The 16333-nt window shown below is 36.5% G+C and overlaps 1 protein-coding gene and 1 pseudogene across 1 annotated transcript; one reads left to right on the top strand and one right to left on the bottom strand.

Annotated features, from left to right (window-relative positions):
* Positions 1 to 2545: 2545 nt before the first annotated feature.
* On the top strand, positions 2546 to 6302 carry LOC113341407 (telomere repeat-binding factor 4-like). Its single transcript, XM_026586294.1, has 6 exons — positions 2546 to 2731; positions 3024 to 3226; positions 4214 to 4298; positions 4526 to 4609; positions 5567 to 5849; positions 5940 to 6302. Exons 1-6 carry the CDS (start codon positions 2582 to 2584, stop codon positions 5972 to 5974), a joined length of 840 nt encoding a protein of 279 aa, XP_026442079.1. The 5' UTR covers positions 2546 to 2581; the 3' UTR covers positions 5975 to 6302.
* Positions 6303 to 6374: 72 nt separating this feature from the next.
* Positions 6375 to 8489, bottom strand: LOC113341406 (annotated as a pseudogene).
* Between the last annotated feature and the right edge of the window lie 7844 nt (positions 8490 to 16333).

Here is a 16333-nt window from a genome sequence, read left to right on the forward strand (position 1 = left end):
AAATTTTTAGAAGTTAGAGATTTAGAAAGAAAAAAAACATCAACTAAACATTGATAACATATCATCAAGGTGAAATTTTCCTTTTCTCCTATTAAGCATGTTAAATATGCTCAGGATCAAGTTTCCAAAACAAATTACACTATCAACGCAAGGGAAACTCACTTCCTACCCTAGTGATTTACAGAAATCCCATCTTTTCGATAATTTCAGTTTAAAGCAGAAAACATGACCTCATAAGGTTGCATTATCTCATAAGGTTCAAGTCCTTACCATTTTCCTGGATTGTGCTTGTGCCTTACGACACCTATGTCTAAAGAAATAATCTCGTTATGCATAACGATCTATATCCCTGGTATGGCAATCAAAAAGAACAAGATGAATCACACGGTCAGGTGAAATACATGTTTGTATATTCATAAAGAAACTACACTAGGGCACATTATAGATTCCTAAAATATTAAGCATTACTTCAGTTGAAAAACTTAAAAATTGACGCCAATAACGATAAACAATAAAAACAGTTGTGTGCTTGTTAAGAGGCATTATCTGGACACCCAGGGTTTAGAGGAAATCTTATCAGAACCTTCATAACTAACTGTCCGATCACTAAAAAGTACATGAATCATGTTAGAGATAAGAATGCAGCTGTGTAACTTAGTCAGTTGATTGAGTATACATTGAGAGTCATATGGAAATATTTACGGTCAGCTGAGTCATTTATATTTTGAATTTGTTTTCAGTCTTTGTATTCAGTTAGAGTCTGTAACTTATTTAGTTTTCAATATCAGTATAAATAAGATCCCAAGATATCCACTGCTTGTGGAAGATATTCACCAAATATACACTTCTAGCTTGGTATCAGGCTCTAAGATCCAAGATCACCTTCCGCAAATATCCCAAAAAAAACAAAAGTGAAAAACAAACACAACTATCACAGATTCAGCAATGGCAGATACAACAAATGCTCTTCGACAAGTTCAAATACATCATCTTGTCACATTGAAGCATACTGAAACAAACCACATACTATGGAAAGCTCAGTTCAAACCCATCTTAAAGGGTCATGGCCTAAATGGATTCATTGATGGATCAAAAGAAATCCCAGAACGCACTCTCCCGGACAGTGATGAAATCAACCCTGCCTTCACTGCATATGAAGCACAAGATGCGTTAATCATTGGTTGGTTAAACTCAACCCTTACACCAGAAGTTCTCAGCGTTGTTGCGAAGCTAGAAGTGTATATTTGGTGAATATCTTCCACAAGCATTGTGGAGATCTTGGACTCTTATTTATACTGATATTGAAAACTAGATAAGTTACAGACTCTAACTGAATACAAAGACTGAAAACAAATTCAAAATATAAATGACTCAGCTGACCGTAAATATTGCCATATGACTCTCAATGTATACTCAATCAACTGACTAAGTTACACAGCTCATTCTTATCTCTAACAAATCACAACAACATGCTCCTTAATACATATATATTACTAAATTAAAGTAGTCAATATTACATTCATAGCTAACTGAACTGAGGTTTGGGTTATGGTGGAAACCATGCAACTAGCTCTTTCCCATGGCTGACGTAAAGTTATCTTTGAATCAAATAACATGAATATTCGAAAGTTTGTTCAACATCAACATCCTCCTCCTCTTCGTTTGCAAAGTTACCACTCTTAAGAAAATTTATAAAGTTTTGGGTAATAATAGTAGTTTAACTTCGTCTTATGTTCATGTTTGTAGATGTTGTAATAAACAAACATAAACATACCTAATTCCTCATTTGCACTCTAATATACATAATCTTGATATCTATATGTTCTTCATTGTTCAATAGAGATCTCTATGTAACTGGTTTAGGTGTATCCCCTTCGTAGATTTAATCACAAACTTGGAATTTATAACGGAGGGACATAAGTAATTTGTCATGTTTGCTTGACTACATGTTTTTCTTGTACTATTTTTTATTTTTCTCAAAAACGAAAAAAAATAGAAGAAAAACTAATTTGTAAAACAAAACAATTCTCACCCTCAAAATTACCGGATATGTAACCCAAAATTAACAGTCATGCACATTGATCATCCGACTGAAATCACCGGATTCATTTGAATGTGTTTTTTTTTTTAAATCATACCTAATTCAACTTTCTCAAAAATACACGAGTCAGTGGCTTGACCGTGAGTTAGAGATATTTTGTTTCCTAATTCAAAACGGATCAAAATCAGCGATTAGGTTTAAGTCAATTAGCGATAAGTCAGATCCAACTTAAACTAAACCAAATTGAGTCGGATAACTTAAACTAAAACCTAATTGAGTGACTGATGCCGAGTCGGGAACCAGGCCCCGAATTAGATCCACACGTCGAGTCCGCAAAAATAAAAGAACATAAAGCAAGAGCAATGGGCCACTTCTTGTTTGTTGCTTCGTTTTACCGAGGTTAAGATAGCCAAAACAAAAAAGTGACCTATCACGTGAGTTTCACGTGATCCCTGTCCTGTTAAATTTTTCTAGGTTTACACTTTTCCTCCCAAATTTACAGAGAAAGAAACAGAGAGAGAGAGAGACTGAAGGTAGACGATGGGAGCTCCGAAGCAGAAATGGACAGCAGAAGAAGAAGAAGCACTTATAGCTGGTATTAACAAACACGGAACTGGAAAATGGAAAAACATACAAAAAGATCCTGAATACGGTCATATTCTTGCTGCTCGTTCCAACATTGATCTAAAGGTGTTTCTTCTTTAATTCTATTCATGGGTTCTGTTTATCTACACTTATTACAGTCTGGGTTCTTATTATTTTTGTTATTAAATTGAGTTGAGTGATTGAATTTTGACTAGGATTTCTCTAATTACGAACCCTAGCTAAGAAATTGTGTTCAAAATTAGGTTATAATTAAGGGTTTAAAGTACTAAAATCCTGGTAAATTTTGATTTTTTTGATAATGTTGTTGTTAGTAGTGTTTTATGGACTGGATTTGTGGATGCTTTTTTTTATTCTGTTAATGTTATGCTTTGGACAGGATAAATGGAGGAATATGAGTGTTGCAACTGGGGAGGGTTCTAGGCCAAAAGGTGTTAAGGCTGCAGCAGCCACACCAAAGGTGCCAAAGATGACTCCATCAGCCATCTTTCAAACTCCATCATCCTCTCAAACTGCCGAGGATGCAAAAGATAAAGTTTTGGATCCTACAAAAATCGCACCAGATGTGAAGCCTCCACCACGGTAGGTGTTGACTCTTTCGGTTAGCTTCGTAAAGTGTATGCTGACATTTTTGGTTTTTGTTTGTGGATTCGATATGATATAAGTATATGTGATGTTAATAATCAATTACAACTGTGTATACTCAAAGTTTATGGTATATGCATTCGATAATTGGTTTCTGCTGCTACGTTATATGTGGATTCTAGGTTGCGCCGATACTTATACTTCCCAAAAGCCTTGTCAAAAAATTTATTAGTATATTTCAAGTTTTTCCCTTGAAGTTTGCTTGAAGGTTTCTTGCTTCTCACGTGCTTTGTGCATGTGAAGTGGAGAAACACTTGAAGAGAAGTTTAAGGAGTTTACTCTCCTTTTAATGAGGGTTAAGAGGGGAAGTTTGAAGTTTGTTAGCTAAGTGGGACTAAATTGTTTTATCAGAGATAGAGGTGTTTTTGAAATTACATTGAATCTGTGTTGTCTAAAACATTATTGATTCCTAAAATTACACTTAGAAATTATTTGTACGCTGTATCGGCCGGTATCCGTATCGGCAATTTCCGAAAATCCGATATGTCTTGGTGTCGGATACTGGTACCAGTATCTATGGAAGCTAGCCATTTATCTGGTATTTCTGCCCTTATATGGAATTAGACTGTAATTTTCTTATAACAAAACCATGAGAAACTCATGTAAAATTTTGGAAGATGCGTGATGGATGCCTTGTTTGTGTCTTGAAAGCTTTTGATGTTGTTTTTACTTCGTTTGATCTGTATGAGCCTTCAACTTACATGAGGCAACGAAGTGTAATACTGCAAGAAATTTTACCCGAACTGTAGATCAGTAATAGTAGAAATCTCTGTTTCTTGAATACTAATAAGGTTGGTTCTAGGTAAACATATTTTTATCTCGCATGTACCCTTCTTTCATTTTCTTTCTTTTTTATTCTACTGTTATTGGCTCATAGTGGTTTCATGACTCATAAGTTGCTTGATGCTGCTGCTTCATTCACAGGTACGATCTGATGATCCTTGAAGCACTTTCTAACATTAAAGATCCCAATGGTGCAGATATTGGTGCTATCAACGATTTTATTGAGGTCAGAGAGACATCTGTTGTCTTGTTACTGCTTTCAATTTATATTTCTATCTGTTTTTGCTCCTTGAAAAAACATATTTTGCTATCCGTGTATACTTCGAGTAGAATAGTGGAGAACATGTTGAAACATAAAGAATATGATACATATTTGAACATTAAGATGGCCGCTTTTACTCATATTCCTTCAAGCAGAAATAAAGAATGTTTTTGCTTGAAAATGTATTGCAGCAAAGGCATGAAGTGCCATCTAACTTCAGAAGATTGTTAAGTTCAAAGTTGAGAAGGCTTGCGGCACAGGACAAACTTGAAAAGGTGAAGTTCTTTCACATGATGTTTATAATAACTAACAACTGTACTCTAGTCTCTCTACTGTGTTATTCTAGTCATTTTACTGGGTTGGTGTTAGTTCTATTAAGTGTGTGAATATGCCTTGTGTATATCTTGCATGTTTAAAACTTGTACGTCCCTGTAGAGTCAGAAATCTGAAGTGAGCAAGACATATCTCTGCATTGATGCTAGATCCTGATTAGTTTAAATGCCAACATATCTGGTTCAAACTTGTAAGCATGAAAATTAAGTTCATCAAAACTTCGCTTGCTTGAATATCCCATCCTTATTGCCTTATATCGTGTTGAGAAGCAAACAAGTTACACCTACAGACTGTCATACTTGCCTCTGGATAATTGTTACATTTAACTGCTGAACATTTTTTTGTTGATTGTAACTAGAGTTGGTTTCAGCTTTATAATATTTTATATTTTTTTGTTAAATTTTAGAATATTGGATTGTTAAATCATCATAATGTTGCGCTTCAAAACGAAAAAAAAAAAGTCATCACAATATTAGGATATGCTAGCAGATATCATTCATACCTCGCCATATAGTGGAAATAGCATCTTTCTTCTCTCTTTTCTAGCTACATGTTGATTCTTTGTGTATGCGTTAGGGATTCACTTCCACCATCTTTGTAGTTTAAGCGAGGAGGGGGATGTTAATGCATCAACATTTTTTGACTAACTTTTGATTCTAACTTCTTTGAGAAAGATAGGTTTTGAAGAATCAGTAAATTTCGGTAAACGAGTTTTGTGAATGGCTACAGATAAACTTTATGAGCAGAAGAATTCTGAGCTTTTCCAGCAAAGATTTTAGTCATTACTTCTTTTACTTGGGAAGTATTGTAGTAAAAGACCCGAATTTAATTATAGGAATAAAAGGTTAACCTAGGCTTATTTTCTAATCTGATCTTTCTTCCTTTGTGGCGATGTTCAGGTCCAACATTACTACAAGATCAAGAAAGACGCTCCGTTAGGAATAACGATGACGATGGAACAAACACCAAAACCAAATGATAGTCGAACAAAACAATCACAGGACTCTAGCTTTCCTAGCTCCACATTCAAAGAATCGACAATGTTTACGGCCCAAAAAATTGCTGAGGCTGAAAACAAGTCATTTGTGGCGTCTGAGGCAGTTAAGGAAGCAGAGAGGGTAGAAAAGATGGCTGAACACTCGGCATGTATGAAACTGTTTTTTGAAGATATATTGGAACAATGTAAGATATAGACCAAGATTTTGCCCCCCTGTCTCTCTCATTTCCTTCCTGTTTTTTGAATTTTAGCATCCATATTTGATTTTGTTTCAGGCAAACGTGGTGAACCTGCAATCATGGCTTTTTGAGATGTGGGCCAAAATTCCGGGAAAGGAAGCGCTTGGGTCTGGCATCTGAACGAGTACATTTGTATATTAAAAAGGCTTGTTATGTGAGGTGTAGACGCTCGTTTTCTTCTTTTTTTCCCCTTCATAGAACGTTTAGATAGATTTTATAACTGCTTTATAGACGGGTAGACATCAAGTCTTGTTATGTGAAAAATGAGTGAGAAACGGAGTTCCCAGGGTGGAATTTTTTTTGCCATGCTTTGAATACAATTTGCACTGTAAGGCGCTTATTTTCAGTACATGGAAAAGCAACATGGATGGAGTTTCTCCATGGATCAAAATTTCTTAATGGTGTCTGGTTTTTCTATTTGATGACATAAAACCATTTGAAATTCTTGTAACAAAACCTCAAAATCCACATTTGAAATTCCTGTTAACAATTAAACTTAAAAAGAACTAGACTAAACCAAGTTTATCAAAACACAACCCCTCCAACTTCATGCACCCAGGCAGTGATAGTTCTTCCATTTAATCAACTTCCTCAATCTTAGGTCCTGCACCAGTGCTACCAGCACCACCCATTGAAGGACCATCCTCATCCATGCCACCAAAACCACCCATGTCAGGTCCAGCACCACCTTGATACATCTTGGCGATGATTGGGTTGCACAGACTCTCCAGCTCTTTCATCTTGTCATCAAATTCATCAGACTCTGCAAGCTGGTTGGAGTCAAGCCACTGGATAGCAGCTTCAATGGCATCCCCAATCTTCTTCTTGTCTTCTGGTGCTAACTTCCCAGCAATCTTCTCATCCTTGATGGTATTCCTCATATTGTAAGCATAATTCTCCAAACCATTCTTCGACTCAATTTTCTTCTTGTGTTCTTCATCCTCTGTCTTGTACATCTCTGCCTCCTGCACCATCTTCTCAATCTCCTCCTTGGACAACCTTCCTTTATCGTTTGTAATTGTGATTTTGTTCTTCTTCCCTGTAGTTTTGTCCTCAGCAGATACATCAAGAATACCATTTGCATCAATGTCGAAGCAAACAGTGATCTGAGGGACACCACGAGGCGCAGGTGGAATTCCAGAAAGCTCAAATTTACCAAGCAAGTTGTTATCCCTGGTTCTTGCCCTCTCCCCTTCAAAGACCTGAATCAGCACTCCAGGTTGGTTGTCGGAGTAGGTAGAGAAAACTTGCTCCTTCTTGGTGGGAATAGTGGTGTTTCTTGCAATCAAAGTGGTCATAACCCCTCCGGCAGTCTCGAGCCCAAGGGAGAGAGGGGCAACATCCAACAGCAAAATTGAATTCAACTTCTGATTAGCTTCACCAGTCAAAATCGCAGCCTGAACAGCCGCTCCAAAAGCCACAGCTTCATCAGGATTGATACTCTTGCAGAGTTCTTTCCCGTTAAAGAATTCCTGCAACAATTGCTGCACTTTAGGAATCCTAGTTGATCCACCGACAAGAACAACATCATGAACACTGCGCTTATCCATCTTAGCATCCCTCAAGCACTTCTCCACTGGCTCCATACACTTCCTGAACAAATCCATGTTCATCTCTTCAAATCTGGCACGAGTAATAGACGTGTAGAAATCGACACCCTCATAGAGAGAATCAATTTCAATTGTAGTCTGGGCAGTGGAAGAAAGAGTCCTCTTGGCCCTCTAACAGGCTGTCCTCAACCTTCTTAATGCCCTAGGATTCCCACTGATATCCTTCTTATTCTTCCTCTTAATCTCTTCCACAAAGTGATTCACCATCCTGTTATCAAAATCTTCTCCTCCAAGATGAGTATCTCCAGCAGTAGCCTTCACTTCGAAAATACCCTCTTCAATGGTCAGTAATGAAACATCAAATGTACCACCACCAAGATCGAAAATTAGAACATTCTTCTCCCCGGTACTGGATGCTTTCTTATCAAGACCATAAGCAATTGCAGCAGCAGTTGGCTCATTGATGATGCGCAGCACATTAAGACCAGCAATCATACCAGCATCCTTTGTAGCTTGACGCTGCGAATCGTTGAAGTACGCAGGGACAGTAACAACCGCGTTCTTTATAGAAGAACCAAGGTAAGCCTCTGCGATCTCACGCATCTTGATGAGAACCATAGATGATATTTCTTCAGCTGAAAATTGCTTCTCTTCGCCTTTGTAAGTCACAGTAATAACGGGTTTTTCACCTGGTCCAGCTGATACCTTGTAAGGCCACAGCTTCATATCAGCTTGAACTGATGAATCCGAAACCTTTCTCCCAATCAAACGCTTTGCATCAAAGACAGTGTTGATAGGGTTCATCGCAACTTGATTCTTAGCAGCATCACCAATCAAGCGTTCAGTGTCAGTAAAAGCAACATAAGAAGTTGTTGTTCTGTTTCCCTGATCATGCTGCCATACTCCTATACACGAATATGTTGTACCCAGATCAATACCAATCGCTGGTCCTTCGCCTTTTCCTGCCATTCTCCTTCAATACTATAATAAACTCACGGAAGAAAAAATTGCTTAGAAAAAAGAATTGCTTAAAGAAAAATTTGCAGAACTTTGTGAGAATTTTATGAAGCTTCTTTTGAAAAAGAATAGATTTGTGAGGAGAAAGAGAGGCCGGCTGTTGTTTATATATACAGGAGTGGACTTCTCTAGTTTGTTCCCGAAGTTTCTGGAAGATCAAGTAAAGGAAAGTGGATCACATAAAGGAAAGTGGGTTTCCAGAAACATCTGGAAGACTCTGGAACTCTGGTTCAATACTAATACTTAGAGAAAGAGATTATGAACGTGAACAAACCTGCAGTCGCTCAACTATAATTGCTTCGAAATTACCAAGACTGGTTACCTGACTAACGAGACAGCATGAAAGTAGATAGGACCACCCCATGCTACAGAACGACAAACAAATGATCTTCTTCGTCTACTGCTTCTTCTTCCATGGAATAGACGACCAACTCCAATTACAAGGTTATCTTTGTTAAAGAAACTGTTACAAAAATATAAAAACTGTCAATCCTTCAACCTATTATATGAAAAACTTGATGGTATAGTTGCCAAGACATGTTCATATCACTTTGTAATCATAAACAAAAGTATATGAAAAACTATTCCAATCAAAGGGGTTATTTGGTGATTTGAGAAATTCCTTGTATTCCAAAGACGAAAGAATTCTTGATTCCAAATGCAAACCAAACCATTGCTAAGTACCCATAAACTGAACATCTTTTTCTAAACATTCCAATGGCTTATCAATTTTGACACCATACCAGTGAAATTCATTCGAGGATCGCAGATTACGTTTCCAAACCGACCAAAATCGAAGTTAGATAGTGAGATTCCGGTGCATCTTGACAAAATTATTAGGGTTAGAAATGACTTCATACCAGGTGTCAGCACAAGTCATCAACAGCTCACGCAAGACTCTCAATCATCTCTGCCAGCTCAGGAAGTTGTTTAACAACAAAATACCAAGTCTGATCATCAAGAGAAAGCTAAGACTATTAACTAGGATCTAACCTGTTTCTCCTAGTTTTATGTTTTGAATAATGTACTGAGTTATCATATAAATAGAAGTGCAAAATCTCCACAATTTCTGTGGAAGATATTCTACCCAAAATTCACCTTTTGGCTTGGTATCGGCCTTCCGATCCAAGTTACGTTTCCGCAACTATCAACAAAACACAAAACCCACAAAACAAAAAAAAACCCTAAACAACAATGGCAGGTACTACAAACACTCTTCGCCAAGTTCAAATCCATCACCTGGTTACATTGAAACACACTGAGACAAATCATGTATTATGGAAGGCTCAATTTAAACCTATTTTGAAAGGTTATGATCTAACAAGCTTTATAGATGGAACTAAGGAAAAACCAGCAAGAACTCTTCCAGATAGTGAAGCTATCAATCCTGCATTCACTACTTATGAAGCTCAAGACTCATTGATCGTTGGATGGTTGAATTCAACTCTAACACCTGAAGTTCTCAGTGTAGTTGCAAACTTGAAACTTCAAAGGAAATATGGGATACACTGGAGTCGGAGTTTGCCCCAAAGACATTTGCTCACTAGATGAATCTCAAAAAACAGCTGCATAACTTGAATAAAGGTAATAAGACTTTGAAGGCTTATTGAAATGATGTTAAACGATTATTTGATCAGCTTGTAGCAACTGGCTACACCGTACCTGCTAACGAGATGAAACAATCCATTTGCAATGGATTAAATCAAACTTATGATCCAATCGTCACTACTTTAAGCACTGCTGAAAAAATGGATCTCCAGACTTTCAATACTCATCTTCTCACCTTTGAGATGAGGCTTGAACACCAACTGTCACAAATGCAGCAGCCACTGACAAATATTGTCTCTTCCAACTCGGCTTCAACAAGCAGGAATTCACTAAGATGGTTTAACAATCAGTCCAGAGGACCGACTCCACCAAACAACAAAAACAACTGTCGACCTCAACAACCGCAGAGAGGTGCTGCTCAAGGAGAGATTTTTTGCCAGATATGCAAAAAGAGGAACCACACTGCAGATCGTTGTTGGTTTCGTTATGAGAAGAGCAACACCAATCATCCCAAAGCTCATGCGGCTTATATTGCTTTGCCTGGAGGTCCAGCTGAACAACAGTGGGCAACAGACACTGGTGCAACTCACCACTTGACTGCTGATATCCAGAATCTTTGCATCCCGCATGAGTATGACAGAACAAACCAAGTTAGAGTTGGTAATGGTAATGCACTGCAAATTGCAAATACTGGTAACGCTACGTTTACCCATAATACACGGTGTTTTCTTTTAAATAACATCTACCATGTTCCTAAAATCAAAACAAATCTACTATCCGTTCATCAATTTTGCAAAGATAATCAAGTTTACTTTGAGTTTCACACAAACTTTTTTGTTGTGAAGGACAAGTGCACGAGAGCCATACTGCTAAAGGGGAGGAATGAGAATGGACTTTACATCTTTGATGGTGTTGGTGGTATCAATCGAACTAAGTCTCCGCGGTCTTATCTATCTGCTAGTTTACCTGTGTGGCACCATTGGTTAGGCTATCCAATGCTCTCCACAGTTTCCAAAATAGTCAATGATTTTTCCCTTCCTGTCTTGAATAAGAAGTTTGATCTTTGTCACTTTTGTCACATAAGCAAGAGCAAGAAACTTCCATTTTCTCTTAGTACTACAGTTTTTGATACACCTTTGAGTTTGATTGTTAGTGATATTTGGGTTTCTCCACATCTTTCTAGACATGGTTATCGTTATTATCTGCTTTTAATGGATGCCTTTTCTCATTATACTTGGGTGTCTCCTTTTAGTGCAACGTTCAAATGCATTATCTATTTTTATTCAGTTTCAAAAACAAGTAGATCTCATCTGACATGCTTGAGATTATCGATGCTTCTTCTTCTTCTTCTTCATATTCAGGTTCTAGCTTTCTAAAGAGTAAGATAGAAAAAAGTTCGGTAAATGGGTCATTTGTCCAAATATTTTTAAAACATGGTTCAAACGGACGAGTAAGAATTAGTATGGGTGAAATGTACACCAAAAAAATAGTAAGAATGAAACTGGATTCATCGTGGCTTAAACTTAAAAAAGAGTGAGGATGAAACTAAATGCATCCTGAAGTAAATTAAAAATAAGAAAAAGTATTTGAAAATGGGTAGGATGAAACTGTTTATATCCTGGCTATTTTTACATTCTACTCGGGAATTGTTGATTTTGATCTTTTTAACCAATTTTGTGAAAAAAGTTAGGTTTTCTGGGAGATTCTTTCATAATGATTAAAGGAGATTTGGGTTTTACGGCGCAGGCCTCTGTCGGCACTTCTTCTTTTTTAAAGCATAAATCCCGTCTCTGAGTCTGACTAATTTTTTACTCCAGATGTGTTTTCTCAAAGTTGGGCGAGTACAAAATGATTTTCGATTCAACTAGCTTCCAATCAGGCGTATGAGCGAGTCAAACATCAGAAAAAAGAAACAAAAACACACTCAATCGAACATCTGTCTCATGCCGAGTCTTAAACAGATCGTCTGGGTCAAGTGCCTCAACTTAATCAACTTCCTCGATCTTAGATCCTGCACCAGTGCTACCATTCATTCTTTCTTCAAATTGCAGAAATTCATGGAAATGTCAAACCCTCGGACACTCTCATAGGTGAAGGATATCACCCCGAGCTGTAAGATTTCCTCTCATCCTCTGCTCAAGGAACGCATTCCAGAACATGACGAGTCTAAAGCAATGCAAGGTTTTTCAGCCGTCAGTGCCATCGCCAGGCACCTGAATTTGTTGGAGATTGTAAACTCGCTCAAAAATCCGCATCTATAGTCTCTGCTTAGTCTTCCGCATCTATAATTTTTTCCCTCTATTTTTACTGAACTCTACAAATGTTACCGTACTTTGTTCAGTTGAACTAAAGGCTCGATACGGAGCGGGATAAATGGTGGAGCTTGATTGCAAGGAGTATCTTGTTTGCACATCTAATTTTCATAATGTCACCTTTGTCATCTATTGTATTGAGTCTTGCAAACTGTAGCTTTAAGGCGACGAGTAGGATCGATCCTATTGTACGGAGAAGACACTGACCAAACTAAACGAACATATGGAGTATTCATAGTATTTAAAATGGGAACTGACAATAGGGTGGCGAGAAAACCAAAGTTCCGCAGAAATCACACAAGATATAATGCATCCCTTTATCTATTACTATTATAAAGGGAACTCCCCTTAGCACTTTAGATGAATAGTGTTTTGAAGCTGTAAATTTAATTTGGACCATTTTACCCCTATTCCATACAGATGCAAGTGATGATCAATAAATAATATGAGGGTATATGAGTATTTGGTTTATTTGGAAATTACCATGCGATATTAGATGCTAATTTACGGACAAAACTCAAGTAATGGACACATCCCCTTATATATACTAGTACGGACACATACACATGTGTGATGCACATGTTTGAATTTTTATTCATCCAATAATATTAAATTTGAAAGCCATGAAAAAAAATTTAAAATAAAAATTTACTATTTTTATTTGTACTCGTTACATAGATATATGAAGGAGCTTTTCAAATATATAAATTTAAAAAAAATCCAACCTATATTTTGAAAGATATTAAGTTTTTAAAAAATTTGATCTATTTTTAAAACAATGATATTTATATAAATAAGTAAAATTAGGGACAACTAAGTAATTTAGGGGTCTCTTACCAAAAGGAACTCTTTTCTTTGTATTAGCATAAGATTGAAGCGTCCTTGCTATATATGTGGGCTTTGGAGCCCATATAGTAGAAGAAAATAGGCTTCAGGAGCCACCATACCCGGTAGCCAGTATAGGATTACAGGGTGTAGCTCCCACAATTACATTAATAAATCACATCTTTCTGTCTCATCCCATCATCCTATGTGTATTTTCTTCTGGACATGAGGTTTTATGTCGAGCTAAAATGAATTATAACTCCTTTTTTCTCTTTTGAAGAGTAAATGAATTATAAATGAGAGTTCAATTAAATTAAACTAACAAGTGAGTGAGATATTTTCTTGTGCATGTTTACTCTTTCGACAGTATAAATAGAGGGGGAAAATGGTATCATTTTGGCTCTATTTATAATATTACGACTCTGGTGTGCCCAAAATGTAAACAAGATTACGAGGTATTGGTAGAAATTAAAATATCGATAATTTTTGTGTTAGATTCTCTAGTGCATTAATTAATTAGGGTATGTTTGTTAAAATAAATAGCTGCTTTTCTTTTTTGATAAAAAGGGAGATTTTATTAATCAATATCAGGATATAAAAGCCTGGATAACACCGTTTGCAGATGTGTAACATCATTACTGAATTCTTCTACTTGAAGTTTATCTCTCCTTACTACTTTAAAAATAGAATCTGCTGAACAATTAAAATTCCTACTAACATAAGAAACTTTAGTAAAGTTGAAAGAAGTAAGCAAATGTTTGATCTCTTGCATAATCTTTCTATTCTCCCATCTTATTGAAAAAGAAATATTGTTGATGGAGTTAACTACTGCCTCAACATCTGATATGATGTGAATGTTGTCTAAGTCCATTGCCTTTGCCCATCTCAATCCTTCAAGAACATCTTTATACTCTCCTGCTTCTGCATCAATTATTTTAGCTGCATATGATCCCTTGAATCCAACGAATGTACCTGCAGTATCATAACAGACAATTCCAGACCCACAATCAGCAGTGTATTTATCAAATGAAGTGTTTACAAAGAATTTAAAGGTGGCCACTTCATTCAAAATATCCTGCAGGCAAGTGAAAGTGTTAGTAGTATGCTCAGATAATGCAGAAGTGTGAGTTAAAGTATCAGCTGAAACTTCAGTTGAAGTTTCCTTAGTAAGAACGCTGTAACTAATCAACTGATTCTTAATCCTTTCAACAATACGACTTGGGTTGAGTTTTTTTATCTTGAAAAACACAGTCACACATTTCCTTCCATATTATCCAACTCCCTACCATCAACAACTTTCTCCAGTTATTAATATCTTCACTTCATGTATTCTGAATATTATGAAACCAAGAAATAATCCACTCTTTAACAGTCTGACATTGATTAATGATCTGATCAATGTTGATATCAAGAGAGCGCCATACAGCCTGAGCATGAGAACAACTGATGAGGATATGAAAAATGGTTTCATGTTCTTGTTTGCAAACTTCACAGTGAGTTTCAATGTCTTTCATTGTCTGAGAAAGTCTCTCCCTTGTAGGAACTATATATTTCAAACACTTCCATATGAAAAGTTTTACCCGATGAGGCAATTTTATTTTCCAGAGTGCTTTCCAGAAAGTTGTAGGAACATCATTAAGTGCATCTTGATTTTGTACTCTAGTCTCAGTAAGTTTGTTGTAGGCAAACTTGACTGAGAAGACTCCATCCTTTGAAGGGCTCCATCTTACAATATCCTGTTCATCAAGGGAAAGCTGCATCTGTTTGATTTTGTCAACAATAACTGGAGAAAAAAAAATATTGAAAAGAGGGACATTCCAAGTATTAGAATCTGGTAAAATCAGTTCACTGACAAAGACATGCTGTAGATGTGAAGGGTGTAGTGGCTCCAATTTGATATCCAGTCCTATGATCCATCTATCAATCCATATTTTGGTACCCTTACCATTGTTGACCTCCATAGTGTAATGCTGTTGAAGAATAGAAAGACCAAGTTCAATCCCTTTCCATGTCCATGAAGAATTACTCCTTTCTTTTTCAATGTGTAAAAACTGCTCTTTCTTGAAGTACTTAGCTTTGAGTATTTTGGTTAATAGGTGATCAGAGTTTTGGCCAATTCTCCATGCTATTTTAGTGAGGAGTGCATGGTTTAACATCTCCAGATCCCTAAATGCCAATCCTCCAAGATCCTTGGATATACTCAAGTTATGCCAGCCAATTAAATTTAACCCTCTATTAGACTTGTAACCCCGCCAAAATTTCCTTTGTAATGTATCAAATTTATTGAGAAGAGTCTTAGGAATCTTGAAGGTACTCATCTGATACATGGGAACATCATTAAGCACTGCCTTAACCATTGTAGTTCTTCCAGCCTGATGTAGATTAATTCCTTGCCAATTTCCAAGTCTTCTTTCAAAGGACAACTGAATATCTTTAAAAGCTCTCACTTTATTAGATTTACCAAGAATAAGAGGAGACCCTAAATACTTCTCATTTTCCGCCATATATTGAACTCCCAAAATATTGCTGAGAGTATTACATACAGATGGATTCATGTTGTTACTATAAAGGACTGAAGATTTTTCAAAGTTTATGACCTGACTAGATTGTGAATTAAAGTCCTTCAAAACTTGAAGAAGATTATTCACACTGGTTAAATTTGCTTGAATGAAAATGAGACAATCATCTGAAAAAGTAGATGATTTAAAAGTGGTGCTCCTCCTGCAATTGATATTCCTTTGATTTCTTTTGAATTATGATCTTCTAAAAGAGTTCTAGAGAACCATTCCATTGCAATGATGAACAGATAAGGAGAAAGAGGGTCTCCTTGTATAATTCCTCTAGAAGGTGGGAATTCTTCACATGGAGAGACATTAAGCATAACAGACAAAGAAGTAGTACTTATATATTCCTTAATAAGTTCAGAAAACCCAAAACTCTGAAGTACCTTGAGTAGAAAAGACCATTCTAATCTATCAAAAGCTTTGGACATATCAAGTTTTGAAGCAATCCAACCTCCTTCACCTTCTTTTCTTTTCATTGAATGAATTACTTCATGAGGTATAATGGTGTTATCATTAATAAGCCTTCCTGAAACATAAGAAGCCTTATATGGGGAGATGATTCTTTCTATTAATGGCTTCATTCTAGATACTAAGATATTAGAAATGATTTTGTA

Source organism: Papaver somniferum, unplaced genomic scaffold, assembly GCF_003573695.1.
Source record: "Papaver somniferum cultivar HN1 unplaced genomic scaffold, ASM357369v1 unplaced-scaffold_29, whole genome shotgun sequence".
Classification (NCBI taxonomy): Eukaryota; Viridiplantae; Streptophyta; class Magnoliopsida; order Ranunculales; family Papaveraceae; genus Papaver; species Papaver somniferum.